General features: G+C 38.0%; 1 protein-coding gene across 2 annotated transcripts in view; it reads right to left on the reverse strand.

Moving 5' to 3' along the window:
• LOC127415814 (mRNA-capping enzyme-like) overlaps positions 1-21,660 on the reverse strand; it is a 135,736-nt gene that overhangs the window by 64,552 nt on the left and 49,524 nt on the right. For both annotated transcript variants that reach the window (XM_051654783.1, XM_051654782.1), the window contains one exon: positions 14,953-15,117. In XM_051654783.1, the coding sequence (XP_051510743.1) occupies positions 14,953-15,117 (165 nt within the window). The remainder of the gene's footprint in view (positions 1-14,952; positions 15,118-21,660) is intronic.

Consider the following 21,660-nt stretch of genomic DNA (forward strand, 5'->3'; position numbering starts at 1 on the left):
TGGTTTGAGGACATTTCTAGTGTCCCCATAATTCAAATCGCTTAAAAATAAAAAATAAAATAAAAAATACCAAACTATGCTTTTTTGAAAATGTAAAAATACAGAAAGTTTTTTGTGAGGGTTAGGTTAGGGGTAGGGGATAGAATCTATAGTTCGTACAGTATAAAAATAATTATGTCTATGGAGAGTCATCATAAGGATAGCCGCACCAACATGTGTGTGTGTGTGTGTGTGTGTGTGTGCATGCATGTTCAGCATTGTAGATGTGTTATGGTCTCACCAATTCATTTTGGTGTGTGTGTTCTGCATTTTATTTTTTGACAAATTTCAAAGAATTGTTTTGTTTTATAGTCTGACCAGTTAGGCTTTGTGTATTTGTGAGTTTTGCACTCTTGATGTTTGGTAGTCTCACCCATTCATGTCTGTGTGTGTTTTTTCTGCATTGTGGCTGTTTTGTAGATTTTATATAATTAATTATGCAAAAAAAGATCAGATTTTTAGTGTTTCCCATTAATTTCCTATGGTGGTCACTTTTGACCTGGAACAGTACAAGCGTGATTTTTTTTTTTATACCACTTAGAATGATCAAATCAACTCAGTTTTTTTGTGTGTGTGTTCAGATATGAAATGGACGAAAAGTCACCAAGTCTCGTACCTTCAATAACTAGTTTTATTGAAGAAACAAAATCTGTTCAAAAATGACTGAACAGTGCATAGGGCTAAAGAAAGTTCATGAATGCTCATCTCTCAAAAGCTCGACCAGTGAATTTAAAATGAGCATTTACACAGCCTTCACATTTGTCCGATAATAAAAGGTACACAAAACTGCTGCGTATGCGACCCAGTAGGTAAAGACTACCCATATTCCCATTCAAAAACATGGATGTCAGAATGATCTGAGCTTGAAATTAGTACTCTTCGCTCCCATGTAAATACTTATTGTCTTATATTAAATGTAATAATATCTTCCAATTTATTTGTTATTATTATTATTATTTATCATTAGTTATTTACTGTTGTGGCTGTTATAATTCACTGGCATGAATGCTCATCTGTCTTGGATACACCCTAGGTTAAGTCTGTATATTCCATGAACCGCATCTTGCTTTATTTCACTGTAATATGTAAAAATGAAAATAAACTTTCAAAGAGTATTCTTTCAATACTCTTTGATGATTTCTCATTTAAAAAATGCAAGAAACACTGATGTCAATTTAAAAACGCTTATTTAAAGCAATCAAACTATAGCTAACTTAGACTAATTATTAGGACAAAAGGTATCCCGACTGTAAGTCTACCGTGACGCGCTAAATGACGCATACAGAGTGAGGGATTAATCTTAATAAACATCTTAATGTGTGTGTGTGTATATCGCTCATCAATTGCTTCACGTGGTAATGATTGTCCTAATGCTGAATCGCATGAAGACGAAAACCTGTCTGCATTCAGTGAACATTTGACGGTTATGTGTAGGCACTGTGTCTGATTATTTGATGAGAGAGACTGAGATGAATTCATCTGAGCAATTAAACAGCAGAGAACTTGTATTCTGTCTCACATCATTGAGAGGACGACGGTACAGGTCGACCCATCAGAAGAAAGGGTCGTTTCAGGTTCACCCATATGTACGAATCAAATATTCAAGCCACATATTAGTGAAATCAAATAATCAAAACGCACAGTGTCCCGTGGCTATTTTTCCAATTTCCTATATTTAACTTGAGCATTACATCGAAATTAGGGAAAACAAGTCATTATTTGTTTTTCAGATTTTGAATTCCTAATTGAATATGAAATGAACGAATGATACATGGATTAGAGCAGTCCTACAGTAATGAGCTGTAAGGAAGCAGTGTAGAGAAGCAATTGCTTTAGTAACCTTGACATATAATTAAATCATTACCAAATCTATACCATTTGTTTGTGCTGATTTGTGCCGTAAAAATGAATGTTTGTGCTGGTTCGGTGTTTAAAATATTAGACATAATTTTTTGACTGCGTGACGTTACTTTCCACCCCTTTTGGTCCAAATCGCTCCAAACCAGTGCTGTTTGTTTGTGCTCATTTTGTGCCATTAAAAGAAACACTGTAACTATTTCCCTTACTCAGATATAGCAAGAAACTTTTCGGGAGCAGTTACGTCACTCTCCACCCCAAATCGTCCCGAACCGGTGCCGTTCGTTTGTGCTTGATTTGTGAGGTTAAAAGAAACATCATAACATTTTCCTTTCTTTGTATTAAACAAGATAGCTTTTGGGAGCTGTGAAATCGCACAGACTAAACCCCATGTCAATCACTCTCATCTGTCTCCATTGGTTGTGCTCGTTTCTGGTTTGTGCCATGTTTGAAGCATTAATTTTTGGCAAAGATTTAATCTTTTTTTTATTGAACAGGCTCTGAATAAGAATCGGTTCTCGGTTTCCAACCCTAGTTCTGAAAGCATCCAATAGCTTTGTGTGAGCGCAACAGACTGATATTTCAGTCATTATTCACTAAAAATCCTGACATCTGCTCTAGCTCTCCTTCATGGGAGAAGTAGCAATGCATTCATTTAAGTCTGGTCTTTTCGGTTCACAAAATGAGTCTGACTGACTCGTTTACAAATCAGAGTTCAACTCAGTGGGCGCTATATTCGTCACCACGCTAGGCACTTGACCATACCTATTCACGCTAATGTGCGCACTACCCCACGCCAATCCATTTAAGCCTAAGACTTATTGCATGCTTGCACGAAAAAAATTCAACTCCGTGGCCATGCTCCCTGAGTGAATGACGTATTGCATAGCACTGCGCTGAAGACAAAGCAGTCTTAAAATAGGGCCCACTGTTTACATTATCCTGTTGCAGTGGTCAACACGGGGAAAATTATCAGTAAATATCAACTTGAAAGCCTAATTGAAAAAAAAAAAAAAAAGATTTTAAAGACACTCCTTAAAATGTCTCCTTTTGTGCTCCATGTAACACAAAGTCATAAGTCATATGGTTTTGAAACAACCTGAGGACGAGTAAATTATGATAGAATTGTTTTTTTGTGCACTATTCCTTTCAGGAGAATTTCTTTCCTCTAATGAAGCATGGCTCTCAACTCCACATTAGCTGCCTTATTTTCTCATTTAATCTCTCAGAAACACACACAAATATCTGCTCTGCCGTATAAAGCTTCTCAGATAGTGCATTAAAATTCCAGTCAGTTCGGCAGTCTGTTGCAAACAGAATCTTTCATTCCTAATACAACTCACCCTCAAAGCTCTGAGGCACTGCTGTCTTTTCAATATTACCTGATATTTTACAGTCTGCTCAGGTTAGTGTCCAGTTAGAGGCACTCTGTCTGTCTCTGACTCTGTAAATGAGTATATTAACACTTAACGAGTTCATTAACTCTTGTTAAACGTGTTTCCTGTGAGAGGTGTAAGTGTGTGGGAAGAGGATTGAAAAGAGAGGAACAGGTTCTTAATGGCTGGGCGATGCCTCTATCATTACACTCTACGTTCTTTTGTCAACTGCAGCAATTAATGTATACTTCTCTTTTTTCTTTCCTTCTATTTATTTATTTCTCTTTCTTCCTTTTATTTCTTTCTATTTCTTTTTCTTTTCTTCTTTTTCTTTCCTTCTATTTCTTTCTCTTTCCTTGTATTTCTTTCTTTTTCTTTCCTTCTATTTCTTTCTTTGTTTATTTTCTTTCCTTTTATTTCATTCTCTTTCTTTCCTTCTATTTCTTTCTTTCTTTTTGGTTGTTCTTTCTCTCTTTTTCTCTCTTTGGCTTGTTCTTTTTTCACTCGTTCTCTTTTGCTCTTTAATTTAATTTGTTCTCTCTTTGTTTCTTTCTTTCTTTTGTTCTCTTTTTCATATGCTCCCTCTCATTTGTTCTCTTTATTTGACCTCTTTTGTACTCTTGTTCATTTGTTCTTTCATTAGATTTTAAGTTTGTTTGCCCTTTTCTTCCTTTTGTACATTCTTTTGTGTTTGTTCTCTTCTTTCTCTCTTTTTCTCTCTTTGGCTTGTTCTTTTTTCACTCGTTCTCTTTTGCTCTTTAATTTATTATGTTGGCTTGTCAAAGCCAACATACTGATTTACTATTTAAGCTGCTTCTTCTTCTGAGCCAAAATTTAAACTGTATCTCCTCCTAGAGCTTTAAAGCTACAACCACCAAACTTGGGTCAGACCTTCAGACTGTTCTGACTCGGGTTGCTATCTCTTTTCTAACTGATCGGACTTCCGGTATTCCCATATCAGACTTCCGAACTGGATTGATTTTAAATTGACTCCCATTCAAGGTGTGAAAACCTTTCCCTGTAATAACTCCTTTAGAGGATTCAATCTACTTTCTATCACTCCATCACTCTCTATCTTTCCATCACTCCACTCTTTTTATTCTTTCTTTCACTCCACCACTTTAACACCCTAGCAACTGCATACAACCTAGCAACCATTTAGTGCACCCTCGCAACCAAACCCCTTTGACTTCCATTCAAAAAGGCTTAGATGGATATCTCCTGATCAGAATGTTCTACAGACATGAGAGTTGGCTTGTTTGAATTGGGTGAGCAATCAGTCTTCAAGTATCATCATGGAAACTACTTAGCCATGCCCTAGCAACCAATTAGAGCACCCTAGCAACCAAACCCCTTTGACTTCCATTCAAAAAGGCTGAGTGTGATATCTTCAGATCAGAATGTTCTACAGACATGAGAGTTGGCTTGTTTGAATTGGGTGAGCAATCAGTCTTCAAGTATCATCATGGAAACTACTTAGCCACGCCCTAGCAACCATTTAGAGCACCCTTGCAACGAAACCCCACTGACTTCTATTTAAAATTGCTTAGATGGTATCTCAGGATCAGAATGTCGTAGAGACTTCATTGTTGGCTTGTATGACTCAGAACAGCAAGCAGCCTTCTTGGTTTCACAGTGGCACCTGCCTAGCAACCAAGTAACAAATCAGATATCTCTGCACCAGAACATCGTAGAGAGTTTCGGGTTGACTTTTTTCACTCAGGATGGCAAGGAGCCATGTTAAGTATCACCTTGGTAACTGCCTAGCAACCAGATGGGGTTACCGTAGCAACCAAGTAACAAATCACATATCTCTGCACCACAACATCGTAGAAACTTCCGGGTTGACTTATTTCACTCAGGATGGCAAGAAGCCATGAATAGTATCACCCTGGTAACTGCTTAGCAACCAGATGGGGTTAACCTAGCAACCATATAACAAATCACATATCTCTGCACCAGAACACCGTACAGACTTCCGTGTTGACTTATTTCACTCAGGATAGCAAGGAGCCTTGGTAAGTGTCACCCTGGTAACTGCCTAGCAAAGCAGATGGGGTTACCCTAGCAACCAAGTAACAAATCACATATCCCTGCACCAGAAAATCATAGAGACTTCCGGGTTGACTTACTTCACTCAGGATGGCAAGGAGCCTTGATAAGTATCACCCTGGTAACTGCTTAGCAACCAGATGGGGTTACCCTAGCAACAAAGTAACAAATCACATATCTCTGCATCAGAACATTGTAGAGACTTCTGGTTTTGTTCATCTGACTCAGGGTAGAAAGGAGCCTTTTCAGTATCACCTTGGTAACTGCCTAACAACCAAATAGGGTTACCCTAGCAACTAATTTGCCATTCAGAAAAACAAGCAAAGGGTAGGGATGCATAGGACTTCTTGCAGCTGGCTGTCTATCTGTATGATGTTCCTTCTGTCTGTCTGACTGTAAGACCTTCAAACTTCCAACTCTTCAAACTATTTTAAACTTTCAAGCAAGGCTTTGTCAAGCCAACATAAAATGTATCTTCAAACTTTACTATCTAGTTTCACTTGTTCTCTCTTTGTTTCTTTCTTTTGTTTGTTCTCTTTTTTGTATGCTCTCTCTCATTTGTTCTTTTGTTTTTCATTTTAGTTCTCCCTTTGTTCTTTTTATTTGACCTCTTTTGTACTCTTGTTCATTTGTACCTTTGTTCTTTCTTTCATTCGATCTTTTGTTTGCCTTTTTCTTTCCTTTTGTCCATTCTTTTGTTTGTTCTCTTCTTTCTTTCTTTCTCTTTCTTTCTTTGTTTGTTCTTTATCCCTTTGATTTGCTCTATTTAGCTTGTTCTTTTTCCATTTGTTCTCTTTTTCATTTTTTGTTTGTTTTCTCTTTTTTTAACCCCCTTTCTCCCAATGTTGGAATGCCCAATTCCCATTACTTTAGTAGGTCCTCGTTGTGGCACGGTTACTCACTTCAATCCGGGTGGCGGAGGACATGTCTCAGTTGCCTCCGCTTCTGAGACCGTCAATCCACACATCTTATCACGTGGCTCGTTGTGCATGACACCATGGAGACTCACAACATGTGGAGACTCATGCTACTCTCCGTGATCCACGCACAACTTACCACGTGCCCCACTGAGAGCAAGATCCACTAATCGTGACCACGAGGAGGTTATCCCATGTGACTCTACCCTCCCTAACAACTGGGCCAATTTGGTTGCTTAGAAGACCTGGCTGGAGTCACTCAGCACACCCTGGATTCGAACTCGCGACTCCAGGGGTGGTAGTCAGCATCAATACTCGCTGAGCTACCCAGGCCCCCTTGTTTTATCTTTTTGAATTTTTCTCTTTTGTTTGTCCTCTCTTTCATTTTTTCTTTTGTTCTCTCTTTTTGTTCTTTCACTTGTTCTATTTTCACTCGTTCTCTTTTGTTCATTTCATATTGTGTACATTGTACACTGGTTCATTTGTATCTTTGTTCTTTCATTCAATCTTTTGCTTGTTTGCCATTTTCTTCCTTTTTATTCTTTTATTCATTCTTTTTTTATTTTCACTCTGTCATTTTGCCCATTCTTTTGTTTGTTTGTTCTCTTTTGTTCATTCACCTTTTGTTTGTCTTTTTATTTTTCTGTCTTTTGTTTGTTCATTCTCTTATCGTTTCTCTATTTTTTAGTTTGTTCTCTCTCTTTATTTTTGTTAAATTTTTGGGTTTGTTTGGAGCACTTACAAAAACCAGTGAACCACACTGAGACCCCTGAAACAAACAGAGTGAAAAAAACATCCAAGTGTCAAATTTCAGTATTGTGGAGCACATGACTACTTATTTATTAGATTCCATGCTAATTGTTATTTTTATTTATTTATTTTTTGTTACAGTAGACATAACTAAGTCAAATCTTAGTTTTGCTGGAGAAAATTCTTCCTTTATTTTTCTGTGAAAACTGGACTACATTGAGTGAAAGTGAAGAAATTATGACAGAAGTTCAGAACTATATTATTGTTGTATAATAATATTCTAATCAATAACAATAAAACAATAATATTATCAACAGTATCTTTAGAAACTAAATAATTAATAAAACAACAGAATAGCTATGAAAATCAGCCCATTATTCAAACAACACGACTTGTATTGCGATAATTTATTAAGACATTACTAAGGTATCAAGACCTTATTCATGCTAGCGCCATCTTTGATTTGTAAAGGGAATGATAACGAGGCTGTGAGGGAAAGACTTACCCTCTCTTCAATGGCACGAACGGTATAAAGCTGTACAAAGCTCCTAGATCACATCTGATTTTCCACAACTCATGTTGTCTGGACAACTTTGTATACTGAATGTTCTTGGACAGATATTTTATCAACGTTTTGTCCACGGAACTATCCAAAAACATTTGAAACTGCAGTTCAGACCATTGAAGAGACAGTAAGTCTATCCCTGACAGCCTCATTGTCATTACAATTAAAAATCAAAGATGGCATTAGCGTGAATAAGGTCTATACAATCCTACTGCAGTACAACGTCTGGCTTCGCGAGACTAATATATATCATATTGACTAAGGATTATCATATTTATGACCAAAATATCCATAAAGAGCAGCGTAAATGCCACATATACTGTAAGTATACAAATTACTGAGATGTTCTGAGAGTCAACCCCATGCTGAGGAGACTGTAGAAGATTTTTCAAGAGGATTTGAGACAGTAAGTGACATCACTGCTCATGAACACTGGTTGAGGGTTCTGATGGATATCTGATGATCCTTGTTCATTTATGAGTGAAGACCACAGTACACAGTAGAGATGCCATTCTTCACTGAGTGCTGCAGAGAATCTTTTTCCACTCTGCTTCTGTACATTCTTTCTTTCATTTGTTTGTTCTGCCATTTTTTTCTTTCGTTTGTGCATTCACATTTTTCTTTTGTTAGTTTATTCTTCCACTTATTTTTGTTTGTTTGTATTCTTTTGTCTTTCTTGCTCTCATCTGTTCTCTCTTTTACATCCTTTCCTTCTGTTTTCATGAGCATTGACATCATTGCTCAACTGGTTGGAGTTCCATATCTGAAATCAAATCATATGTTTGTCTGTTCGTGAGTGAATGTCTGGACAACAGCCCTTTGATCCTAAACATGCCATTCTACACTGAGTACTGTTAGAAATCTCTCCATTCCACTATTTTCCATTTCCTGTGTGCACATCAGATGTCTGGAATAACAACAATGACCCTCTCACATCTCCAGAGCATGTCAGTATGACTTCATCCAGAAAGACTTCATCCTTACATAAGACAAAGCTGAGATACAAAGATATCCAGAACATTGGCCTGAACATCAATGGCGCAAGGTTGAGCAGAGGAAATGAATGTATTAATGGCCAACAATGAACAGAGAATGAACTATGGTTACAGAATGGTCAGCGCCGACGTGTTCAGAAGCTGTTCTTGTGGGAAATTTCTGGGAAATCCTTGCAAATGTTAATTTCACAGAAAATTACCCCTTAAATAATTTGGCCTTTGTGAGAGAAGTAATGGGTTTAAAACAGGAAGGGGTTTTAAATTTATTCTATGGTTTTAATGTGCATTACAGGTCTGGATAGCAATATATAATAAAACTCCTAGAGAAATTACCAGGACGTACAACATTGCAATATGCATTTCTAATCTGTGAGCATGTTAATACACAGTGAGTTTACAACATTTCACTAATAATCCCTAATTTCATGAGGTATAAGAGATCGGGGCTAGTCGGCTAGCTAGATCTAACAAGAGTTATATCTCAGTAACTACAAGGTTTTCAAAAAATTTGTTTTCCCAAGAAGTGTTTTGCATTTTGGTTTTATAAAGGGATAGTTCACCCAAAAATGAAAATTCTGTGATTATTTACTCACCCTTGTCTAAACTCCTATGACCCCTACGTTTTGCTCACCAATGTTATACAATGGCTGGATGGTGCACATCTATACAAGCTTCAAAAGGGCGAAAAAGATAATTCAATCAATCAATCAATCAATCAATGTATCTATCTATCTATCTATCTATCTATCATGCATTCAGAAATTATTCAGACCCCTTAATTTTTTTCACATTTTGTTATGTTGCAGCCTTATACTAAAATGCTTTAAATATTTGTTTTTTTACATCAATCTACACTCCATACCCCATAATGACAAAGCAAAAACCAGATTTTTTGATAACTTTGCAAATGTATTAAAAAGAAAAAACTGAAATATCACATTGACAGAAGTATTCAGACCCTTTGCTATGACACTTGAAATTTAGCTCAGGTGCATCCCATTTCTCTGGATCATCTTTGAAATATTTCTACACTTTGATTGGAGTCCACCTGTGGCAAATTAAACTGATTGGACATGATTTGGAAAGGCACAAACCTGTCTATAAAAGGTCTCACAGCTGAAAATGCATATCAGAGCAAAAACCAAGCCATGAGGTCAAAGGAATTGTCTGCAGAGCTTAGAGACAGGATTGTGTCGAGGCACAGATCTGGGGAAGGCTACAAAAAAAAATTAAAACTGCATTGAAGGTTCCCAAGAGCACAGTGGCCTCCATATTTCTTAAATGGAAGAAGTTTGGAACAACCAGGACTCTTCCTAGAGTTGGACGCCCAGCCAAACTGAGCAATCGGGGGAGAAAGGCCTTGGAAAGTGAGGTGACCAAGAACCCATTGGTCACTCTGGTTGAGCTCCAGAGATCATGTGTGGAGATGGGAGAAACTTGCAGAAGGACAACCATCACTGCAACATTCCACCGATATGGGCTTTATGGCAGAGTGCCAGACGGAAGCCTCAACCTCAGTGCAAGACGCATGAAAGCACGCTTGGAATTTGCAAAAAAGCACCTAAAGGACTCTCAGGCTGTGAAAAACAAGATTCTCTGGTCTGATGAAACAACGACTGAACTGTTTGCCTCAATTCCAAGTGTCATGTCTGGAGGAAACCAGGCACCGCTCATCACCTGCACAATACCATTCCAACTGTGAAGCATGGTGGTGGTAGCATCACGCTGTGGGGGTGTTTTTCAGCTGCAGGGACTGGGGGACTGGTCAGGGTTGAAGGAAAGGTGAACGCAGCAAAATACAGAGATATCCTTAATGAAAACCTGGACCAGAGCGCTCAGGACCTCAGACTGGGCCAAAGGATCACCTTCCAACAGGACAATGACCCTAAGCACACAGCCAAGACAATGCAAGAGTGGCTTAGGGACAACTCTGTGAATGTCCTTGAGCGGCCCAGCCAGAAGTTGCACTTGAACCCAATCGAACATCTCTGGAGAGACCTGAAAATGGCTGCCCACCGACGGTCCCCATCCAACCTGACAGAGCTTGAGAGGATCTGCAGAGAAAATCCTCAAATCCAGGTTTGCATACCCAAAAAGACTTCTTTTAAATAAATTTGCAAAGTTATCAAAAATCTGGTTTTGATTTGTCATTATGGGGTATGGAGTGTAGATTGATGTGAAAAAAAGCATTTTAGCATAAGGCTGCAGCATAACAAAATGTGAAAAAAATTAAGGGGTCTGAATACTTTCTGAATGCACTGAATGTATTATCTATCTAACTATCTATCTGTCTGTCTGTCTGTACACACACGAACACACAGTAAATAGATATAAAATATTACACTATAAATCATATAAATACTTGTTTAGATTTTGCTCATTGTAATAATCCCATATAGTGATCACGACATGTCCTATACACAAATATCAGAAGAATCCTCTGTTGAATAAGGACTGAGGAATTTAAATAAAAAACAAAAAGTTCACCTACAGTAGCCGCTATTCATTGGTTTCATTTGTATTTTGGGCATTGTGGCCTTTAAAGTTTCATATACAGTTGAAGTAAGAAGTTTACATACAACTTAGCCAAATACATTTAAACTCAGTTTTTCCACAATTCCTGACATTTAATCGTAGAAAACATTCCCTGTCTTAGGTCAGTTAGGATCACTACTTTATTTTAAGAATGTGAAATGTCAGAATAATAGTAGAGAGAATGATTTACTTCAGCTTTTATTTCTTTCATCACATTCCCAGTGGGTCAGAAGTTTACATACTCTTTGTTAGTATTTGGCAGCATTGCCTTTAAATTGTTTAACTTGGGTCAAACATTTTGGGTAGCCTTCCACAAGCTTCTCACAATAAGTTGCTGGAATTTTGGCCCATTCCTCCAGACAGAACTGATGTAACAGAGTCAGGTTTATAGGCCTCCTCGCACATGCTTTTTCAGTTCTGCCCACACATTTTCTATCAGATTGAGGTCAGAGCTTTGTGATGGCCACTCCAATACCTTGACTCTGTTTTCCTTATTTTTAATTTTGCCACAACTTTGTCCATTTGGAAGACCCATTTGCGACCGAGATTTAACTTCATGGCTGATGTCTTGAGATGTTGCTTCAATATATCCACATAATTTTCCTTCCTCATGATACCATCTATTTTGTGAAGTGCACCAGTCCCTACTGCAGCAAAAAATTTTGAGATCTACAATTTTTATTTTCTGAGGTCTTGGCTGATTTCTTTTGATTTTCTCATGATGTCAAGCAAAGGGGCACTGAGTTTGAAGGTAGGCCTTAAAATACATCCACAGGTATACCTCCAATTCAGTACACCTCCTATCAGAAGCTAATTGTCTAAAGGCTTTGCATAATTTTTTGGAATTTTCCAAGCTGCTTAAAGGCACAGTTAACTTAGCGTATGCAAACTTCTAACCCACTGGAATTGTGATAGTCAATTTCAAGTGAAACAATCTGTCTGTAAATAATTGTTGGAAAAAATTACTTGTGTCAAGCACAAAGTAAATATCCTAAATGGCTTGCCAAAACTATAGTTTGCTAATATTAAATCTGTGGAGTGGTTAAAAAATTTGTTTTAATGACTTAAAACACTTAAAAGTCTAAGTAAACTTCTGACTTCAACTGTAACTTCTGAAAGCCCTATGAGCTCTGAGCCACATTTCACTGAACAAATACCTTTCAACTATACCTCTATAGTGCGTTTTACTACTCAAATGATTTCAAAACAGCTTTACAAAGAACAGTGTCTTACAAACCCACAGTGAACAACTGACTGTGGCAATGAAAAACTGCCAAAGATGTTTATGTATACAAGGAAGCAACCTTGACTCAGCTGAGGAAGCAATGCTTCTTTGGCCAGACCATGTTGAAATAAATGTGCATTTTCCAACAACAAAACTACCCATGGAATATTTGCTACTTTCCATGAATAGGGTACACTTTGATGTCCTATTACTTTTCTTTCCCATAAAATCCCATGTTTTCCATAGTGACAAATAGGGATGTCCCAATACAATTTTTTTTTGAGAACGAGTGTGAGTACGATACTTCCTTTTCAGTATTCGCCGATACCGGTTTTGTTTTTCTGAATTCCATATCAAGAGTTTTTCATTTTTTGTCATCAAAATGGTGTCTAAATTAATGATTTCATTAAAACTTCAATCAAATAAAAACAGAACAATTCATTTTTAACATAATATTGTATCCTTTTTCTCAAATTAAGTGCTGCATAACAGAACATAACAGATGGTATATTGCCTAAATATAACAATTACTATTGATTTATTATTATTTTAGTAGTGAATATTGCATAACTATACAGTTGTGATATATTTCTGTTGTACTTTTTCCATTTAAATTGAGCTTTTATTTTGGTGGAAACTTTTATTTTGGAGTGAAGTCCTTTCCGTTTGTTCCGTGTGTTTTTGACGGTAGCTTCTCACTTCCGGAAAAACAGGTCGCTACATGACCCAATGTGATTATTAAACTGCAAAAGGCTGCTTTTTAATTAAATGCAGTCTGCACATGGCTCATGCTACAAAGTGAATCAGCGCTGTGCTCATAATTGTACAAACAGCGCACGCAATGCTCATAATGGTGTTTTCCGTGTAAGAGACAAAGAGTTCTAAAAGGTACGAGCTGTCTGTGTCAGCACAACACCGGCTCCACACATTTACAAGCGCTCACATTTGAAGCGCACAGCACATGCAAACTATATATTTATCTAACTGATTAGCAGCCTTTGCGGTTTAATAATCACACAAGGACATAAAGTGATTTTAATTTGTGTGCTGAATGTTTACTGAATGACATTCGTACATCAGATGGTATCGGTTTTTGGTATCAGAGCATTTTTACGAGCACAAGAACATGAGAGCAGTATTTGTATTGGGGCATCCCTACTGACAGATATTACGTATATGAAATAAACTATTATCTAACATAGGATTAATATAGCATGAAAAGTAGCCGTTTTTTATTTATTTTATTTTGTACCCTCTTCTTGGAGATTGCCCTACTATTATGATGATCAAATGACTCAATAGTGTTGACTTGTGGAAATATTGAACAATGTTCTGCTCTGGCTTCATGGTAACTAGCTTAAAGAGGTAAAGAGGAATAGTACACTTTCAATCATATAGCTAGCCTTTTCAGTGTTTAGTATTTCTGAGCCAGTAGTAGAGATGCACCGATCTGGACATTTCCAGCAGATACAATCCAGAATGCAACAGAAAACCTATACCTTTACGGCCAATTGATCTACTTTGGAGTCTTTTTTTTTTTTACATTTATTTATCATATTACTGTTTTGCTTTTGATTTACTCTTTGTTTCTAGATGAACACTATTTATTACAACCCTACAAATAAGTATAAGGCAGTTTTTAATGTTAAATTATCATTTCGTCATTCCCATAGAACAGTACTAAGGCCTACCCTCAAAACCTCTTTATGCACCTTTTATGTATACAGCTTTTGAATAAACCAAGCAAAATTGCAACTGAAAATCAGTGGATGACAGAAATGGGTGAACAGCTTGTTGCAAATTTCACCATGGAACAGTACAGACCGCGGAGCAATAGAGAGGCGTAGCGCCGTCTGTATGCAGGGGGGCACGTTGTCTTGTGCCTCTTTAGAGAATCGTGCCACTCGTGAATGTGCCGCAACTGACGAACCTAGCATAATGAACTTGAACATTTTTTTGGCCAAGCATACTCAAGACAGAATGTGTGAAACAGATAAACTGTTGAACTGAGAAATAGGATTGACAAACAAGCAAAAAAATATTTCTTCTTTGAATCAGAGGTGCCGGAATGCCACAGTATCATATATGAGCCAGTCTCAAACTCACATTTATAGGGACATTTTAAAATGTTTAATGTGAGAAAAGCTTAACATGGCTTAATGTACTAAACCAATAAGCAGCAAGAACTAAATTTCCTTGTTGCCTGCTGCCAAATGAATGCACTATAATTGAAGGACAAAGAAAATATGGACGCTTCAATATATTTTGTTTTTCTCTGTAGCAGGAAAATGCTTAATGTATGTTTTAGCAGTAAATAGTGCTTAAAACAAGGAAAGAGAAAATCAAGTATGTTAAGATGCATTAAGTGTTTAAAATGTCCCCATTTAATACACTACATTTGTATCACCACAAAGAGTTCTGGAAAAAAAAATTAGGCATTGTAAAGATAGTAAATTGTACACTGTGGCAAAGGCTGTTAAAAGATGCGTGAGTCACAACAGTTACTGAACAGGTTTACCTCTTTACTAGCAGACAGCAAAATCAGAGGAGCACAGTGTGCATGTAAACACAAACACTTCCATCATCATTAGCTTTCCTTCCACGCTTCTACACAGAGCCGCTGGGGTTTATAAATAAATACCTTGCGTGCAGCGTGAATGTCGAAGAAAGGCTTGTTTCTGACGCTGAACGGCTCCTTGCTTTTGTCGATCTGGCCCAATCTAATCTTCTCAGAGCGAGGGGAGATGATCTCCTTCACAATACACAGCAAACGTCTGTCAAAGTCACACTGACCGACGGGCTGACCCTGCCAAACAAACCCAACAAATAACAATTCAATAGAACAGTCAATCTATTCAAACATTTCCTCAAATTAATTACATGATGTGCTGTTCAATTCATCAAATTAATCACATACATCAATATTGCTGAGAAAAGCCCCCAAATGAATATAATACAAAGACATTAGATTATTGTGGCAGAGAAGTAAAGCATTGAATGACAATACAATAAGTGGCTTTAGAACCTGTTGATTGCTTAATTTTGCATGTTTATTTTGGCACTCATATTAACAGATAATAGCATTCACACAATGTGCATGCTGAACATCTGTGTAGAGGGTGTTCACAAAAAAAGCATTAGAAAACAGCTAAACGCAGCGCTATAAAATGGAACAGAGGTTGATGGGTTGAGACAAATTTAAAGTTGAACTTCTTTTGTGGGTGTGCAGCCTGCACTTGCCTACTTGCATAAATTAGGTTTTGGGCCTCAAGTACTGTATGTCCAACGGGGCTGCACACTTACAATAGAGCGCAACAGTCAGGTTCTGGAAGTAAAAATCCCATTCATTTTTTCCAACAGCAAATTGATTTTTCTTTTTTTTTTCTCTACCCTTTCCTCCCCAATTTGGAATGCCCAATTCCCAATGCGCTCTAGGTCCTCGTGGTGGCGTAGTGGCTCGCCTCAATCCAGGTGGCGGAGGACAAATCCCAGTTGCCTTCATGTCGGAGAACGTCAATCCACGCATCTTATCACGTGGCTTGTTGAGTGCGTTACCGCGGAGACATAGCGTGTGTGGAGGCTTCACGCTATTCTCCACGGCATCCACGCACAACTCACCACGTGCCCCACCGAGAGCGAGAACCACATTATAGCAACCACGAGGAGATTACCCTGTGTGACTGTACCAATTTGGTTGCTTAGGAAGCCTGACTGAAGTCACTCAGCACGCCCTGGATTCGAACTCGCGACTCCAGGGGTGGTAATCAGTGTCTTTGAGCTACCCAGCCCCCCCCCCCCCGAACTGATATTTAACGATAACATATAAACCTTTTAAATAAGACCAAGCATGAGCTCTAAGGTTATTAATCAATAATATATGCTTCTGTTGAAGCCACCAGACAACGTTATTTCAACTTCATGTTTTAAAAACCATAATGTTTAATAGTGAATTACTGGTAAAGATTTACATTACCAATGATCCTGAAGAGAAAGATTCACCAATCAAAGAATCGCGGCAAACAATGCACACCAAAAGAGCTCTGCAGCGACCACCCACTTCCATGATACACTGTGAATGGCACAATCAAATCTGTCTTGCTACACTCTCAAACTATTTCTATATTTGTTCATTTCTGAATATTATGCAGTAAAATTTTAATATATTGTTTCTGTATTTCTAATCAACAACTTTAAATCAATAGTTTTATATATTTCCATTGTTTTTACTTCGATTCAGTCATTCGCAATGCTGCACTGGATTGTAGTTCACATGCTTGTACTTTTGTCTTTTTGTCCGATTTTCGAACACTTTTTTGCTTCAATCAAAGTTTGTAACGTTGTGATTCACCTCGGAGCTGTTTGGTTTGGTTCATTGCTTAGAACTCTTTTATTTTATGTAATTCCTATGAAATAAATAAAAGGAAATACTACTTCTGGAACCATTGTAAACCTTTTTCTTTAAAAAAAAAAAAAAGAAAAAAAGAAAGAAAATATGATTGTCCATGATGTTCCCTTTAAGTGTGATCACAGTACGTGCTGAAGCAAAAGACATAGGGATGGTGTGTTTATGTGCACGAGAGCGGCCATGATGAGCTCTGCCAATAATCCACCTCTCCATCACTACCGCAGCAGCCGTCTCCATGGCAACATCTTCATATAATGCTCTGTTGTCTAGGGTGTATCGTAGCACTCCAATGGGACCGCTGAGCGATGTCCCAACTTAAACCTAGTCACGTAACGTTTCAAATAAAGCTGTGACTAGGATAACAGAATTAACTAAATAGGTAAAGTTTGTGTAGACAAACTTTGATGTTGGCTTGATAAAGCCTTGTCTGAAATATGGTTTTGAAAGATAGATGAGAGAGACAGAGAGAGAGACAGGCAAGCAGGCAGGCGGCAGGCAGACAGACAGACAGACAGATAGAAGTTAGCAGTTTTGTACGATTATGACAAAAATCAAAATTGTCATTATTTTCCATGATATTGTAATTGTGATTAATAGAATTTATATTAAAATACTTAAAGTATTTTACAGTATGTCAAATCAGACAGCTGCATCGACTAAAGATTTTGTGAAAACTTGCTTATTTGTTGATGGTGACCTAAAATTAAGGTCTGTAAAATATCCCTTGCAGATTATAACATTTTCATACTTTTTCAGCACCCAGAAGTATTTTCTATTTCCAGGCCACAAAACATCTTATCTGTGAACTCATGTTGACAGACTTGTTCCCTTCAAGTCCTAAAGGTTCAGTGTCTTCTCAGGGTACAAATATTTTCATAATTGGCCCCTAATGTTATATATCCATCTTATATATTTTCTCCATTCCCTTCATAGCATTATTATACAGTACATTATATTCAGCATTACATATAGTAGGTTAAAATAGTACTATCATTAAATCTCTGTAAACTTTAATGTTCTTAAACTTTAGTATAGCTAAGTTGTTGCTAGGGTGTTGTGGTTGCTAGGTGGTTGCTTACTGGCCCAGAACAAAAGAGCCTCCAAGTCTCCATGACATTCTGATCCCATGATAGGCATCTAGAGATTTTTTTGTGCCTTTTTTTGTTTGTTTTTTTTTTTGCTTGATTTCTGATCTTGAAGTCTGATCACTTAGAAAAGTAATAGCACACCTCTTCTCAACAAGCTTACTGATTTGAGGTATCATTCATGTCTGTAGCACAAACTATTTGTTATGTTTGTTAGTTTCATACTAATACCCCAAGTATGAGCAACAGTATAAGTCATGCTTTAATTAGAAAACACCACCAACAATAATATATTTATGAAGATATTTACTGTATAAATTCATTTAAAATTCAAACCAAAAAGGAGGAGAATGTTTAGAGAATGTGAGCTTAAAAAAAAACAAAAAAAACATGCAGAGCATTTTTAATGTTCAAATATAAATGAAATATTCAAATGTTTTCACAGCTGAAAGTTTCTGTGGTAAAGAGGAGTGCCAAAGCAGAGAGACGCAAGAAAGAGAGATCAAATTTAACTATATATTTTACAACTTATTTGCAATTTTCCAATTTCCCTGTTTCCTATCGCAAATGCAGCCATACCTGCGGCCCAACTGTCGGTGGGCAACTTTCAAGTGCAAATTGCCACAGTGGAATCAAATGCTCATCTATAATTTAAGAGGCTCTCCGGTCTAACACATTCCATATCAAAACGTAATAATGAAAGCTTATAGAAATACAGTGGAGGGCAGAATAATGCAAAACATTACATGAAAAAGTCATTTTACTTAATAAGATGCAAAGATGACTAAATAGATAAGCAGAAAGTGTCTACATAAAAGACAACTAGAACTTCCATTCCTATTTTCCTGTTTCTACTGAAAAACAACGTGAATGTTTACTAATAGTTACTACTAGGCAGTGCTCAGACTAACATTTGAGAGCAGTAACACAGATGTCACAGATGGTCGCACACAACACCCGAGTTGGTGACACCGGGGGGTTCACGGTTTCCTTTCATTAGGATCTTACTGATTAAAATACAGTCAATACAGTCATCTGAAGACAAAGCCTTTTTTTAAACTAGTTTAATCACCAACACATTAGGGGTTTTCATAGAGGCTTTAAACAAATAATCAATGCAGATTAATCCGCGACCAAGCTCGTGTTTCTCACAGCACTGTTTATGATGATTTGCGCAGCTGAGAGCTCGTGAACGATCCATGTGTAAACGCACGTGCTCTGCACTGATCTGTCCATTGAGCTGTGGTAACTGATATGGGTAGAGCTACGTTTAACTTTTTAAACATTTGCTGTTTGATATTTCTCATCCATAACAAAAAATGACACACATAATCAGAGAGTCGGCCAACTTTGTAGCCGCATCAGTGCGACCCCTTGCAAAGTTAAATCGCACTGTTAGGAAAAATGGTCGCAAATGTGACCATTAATTCGCAGTCTGAAGCCCTGCTAGGGCTGTCAATCGATTCAAAATAATCAAATTAATTACATGATATCTTGATTAGTAATTAATCAAATTAACTGCAAGTAACCTCAAATCCATATTTGATTAGAAAAGCCCCCAAATAAAGGTAACTTAAAGACTATTTGCTATTACAATTTGCTATTGCTCAAGACTTCAAACTTTGAAAAAAGCATCCTAAGACCTTGGCGTTCTGTACCATTCTGTTGTGCTGTGTCCTGCTGTTTCTGAACGCAAGAACACATCCTGCACTAATGGCTCTTCACTCATTTTGTGCTGTCTGCCTTCCCTAAATGTGACTAGGGAAATAGCAGCTGTGGTAATTGCGGATGGGCAAAAACAAAGGATATATTTCTAGCTTGAATAGCATTGATTGGAAAATTCCTTATTTTGGAATTTATGAGTGTGTCAGGGGCATGATTAATTGCTTAAATTTTTTATTGTGTTATTGTTTTTATAATCAGCACATTACATTGACAGCCCAACTTACCGTGTGACCTGTCCACAAAGAAACATGACAGCATTGCGGTCTTTGTTAACGAATCTTAAGGCCCAGACACACCAAAGTGACATCAAAGAACTAGCGGCGACGAAGGCCGACTGTGGCGTTGCCTCACGTCGCCGGTGTCTGGGCCAAAAAGTTGCACTTGAACACACCACAAAGACTACACTCAACGGCCAACTAGCACGTACGTTTTGCGCCTGCATGAGAGGAAATAACTCTCCATACCAGCAGATGGCAGTTGTCTGTATTCATCATTTAAAAAAGGGAAACCGGAAGAGCTTAGTCTGAGGATATACAAACCATCAACAAAGCAGTGCTTGCTTACCATTTTCACACCAATCTCGCTCACCACAGACGGATTCGTAATATAGGCACTTTGAATATGTCTGATAAGTTGCAAATGGCACTGCTGTTGTCAGCCCTTGGTCTTTTGCTTGTGGAAGTAGAAAGGAAGAGGCGGAGGCGAAAAATTGGGAGAAACCACACTAAATGTCACTTCTGTTTCTCTTCTCGTGCACTGGTTCACTAAGCTGAACAGCCAATCAGAGTGATCTCTCTCACCAACGGGCTCCGCCGCCGATTCAACATGCTCAATTGGCCGAAAAGCCGCAGACAGGGGTTCGACTAGTGCCAACGGTGCGGGACACAGCACAAAAACTAGGGCCACAGACGCTTAATGACGGCCTGACATTGTGTGTCCCGGCCTTTACTCCTACTTTCGAGATGTTTTTTTAACCAAGGTTGTTGACGCATTAATTTAGTGCGAATGTAAATTATAAATGTTAAAGATTTACGCAATTAATCATGCCCCCTGAACCGTATGTAGCCTATATTCTGTATAAAATAATTTTTCAAACCATCGAAGCAATTCAAGCTTGAAGTACCACCTTCATTTTTTGCCTTCCACAGTCAGCAGGGGTTAGTGAGCGCAGCCTCAGCCCCTGATCTCGCCAAACCCAACGTGATCTCATGAGGATTCGTATGTATTCTTACGTAAAGTTTGGTTCTAACAAATGTACATTGTCTTACATTTGCATTGACACCAAAACGTACAATATTGACGTATTGACAGCATCTATAACGTAATCATTTTACGTATTAACGGATTTAGAAACATACAAATGTTTACATATACTGACTAGGTTTGATTAAGTTGGGACATCGCTCAGTGGACCCATTGGAGTGCTATGATACACCCTAGACAACAGAGCATTATATGAAGATGTTGCCATGGAGACGGCCGCTGCAGTAGTGATGGAGATGTGGATTATTGGCAGAGCTCATCATGGCCACTCTCGTGTACATAAACGTGACTAGTGCCAACAGTGCGGGACACAGCACAAAAACTAGGGCCACAGACGCTTAACTGCCCAAATACAGACAGCACATTACATGCCCCACCAGAGACAGAAATATACTGGATCACTGCTACACTACAATAAAGGATGCATATCGCTCTGTCCCTAGAGCAGCTTTGGGACTCTCTGATCACTGTCTGGTTCATCTTCTTCCAAACTACAGACAGAAACTAAAATCTGCTAAGCCTGTAAAGAGATGGACCAATGAAGCAGAGCTGGAACTACAAGCCTGCTTTGACTGCACTGATTGGAGTGTTTTTGAGGCTGCAGACACCAATCTGGATATGCTCACAGATACTGCTACATCATATATCAATTTCTGTGAGGATATGTGCATCCCTACTAGGACTTATTTAACGTTTAACAACGACAAACCATGGTTTACTGCAGAACTCAGGCAGATTCGTCAGGCCAAAGAGGATGCTTACAGAGGTGGGGATAAAGTCTTGTATAATCAGGCCGGGAACATACTGAATAAGGAAATCAGAGTGGCTAAAAGAAGATACTCTGAGAAGCTGAAAAACAAGTTTTCAGCTA

Source organism: Myxocyprinus asiaticus, chromosome 25, assembly GCF_019703515.2.
Source record: "Myxocyprinus asiaticus isolate MX2 ecotype Aquarium Trade chromosome 25, UBuf_Myxa_2, whole genome shotgun sequence".
Lineage (NCBI taxonomy): Eukaryota > Metazoa > Chordata > Actinopteri > Cypriniformes > Catostomidae > Myxocyprinus > Myxocyprinus asiaticus.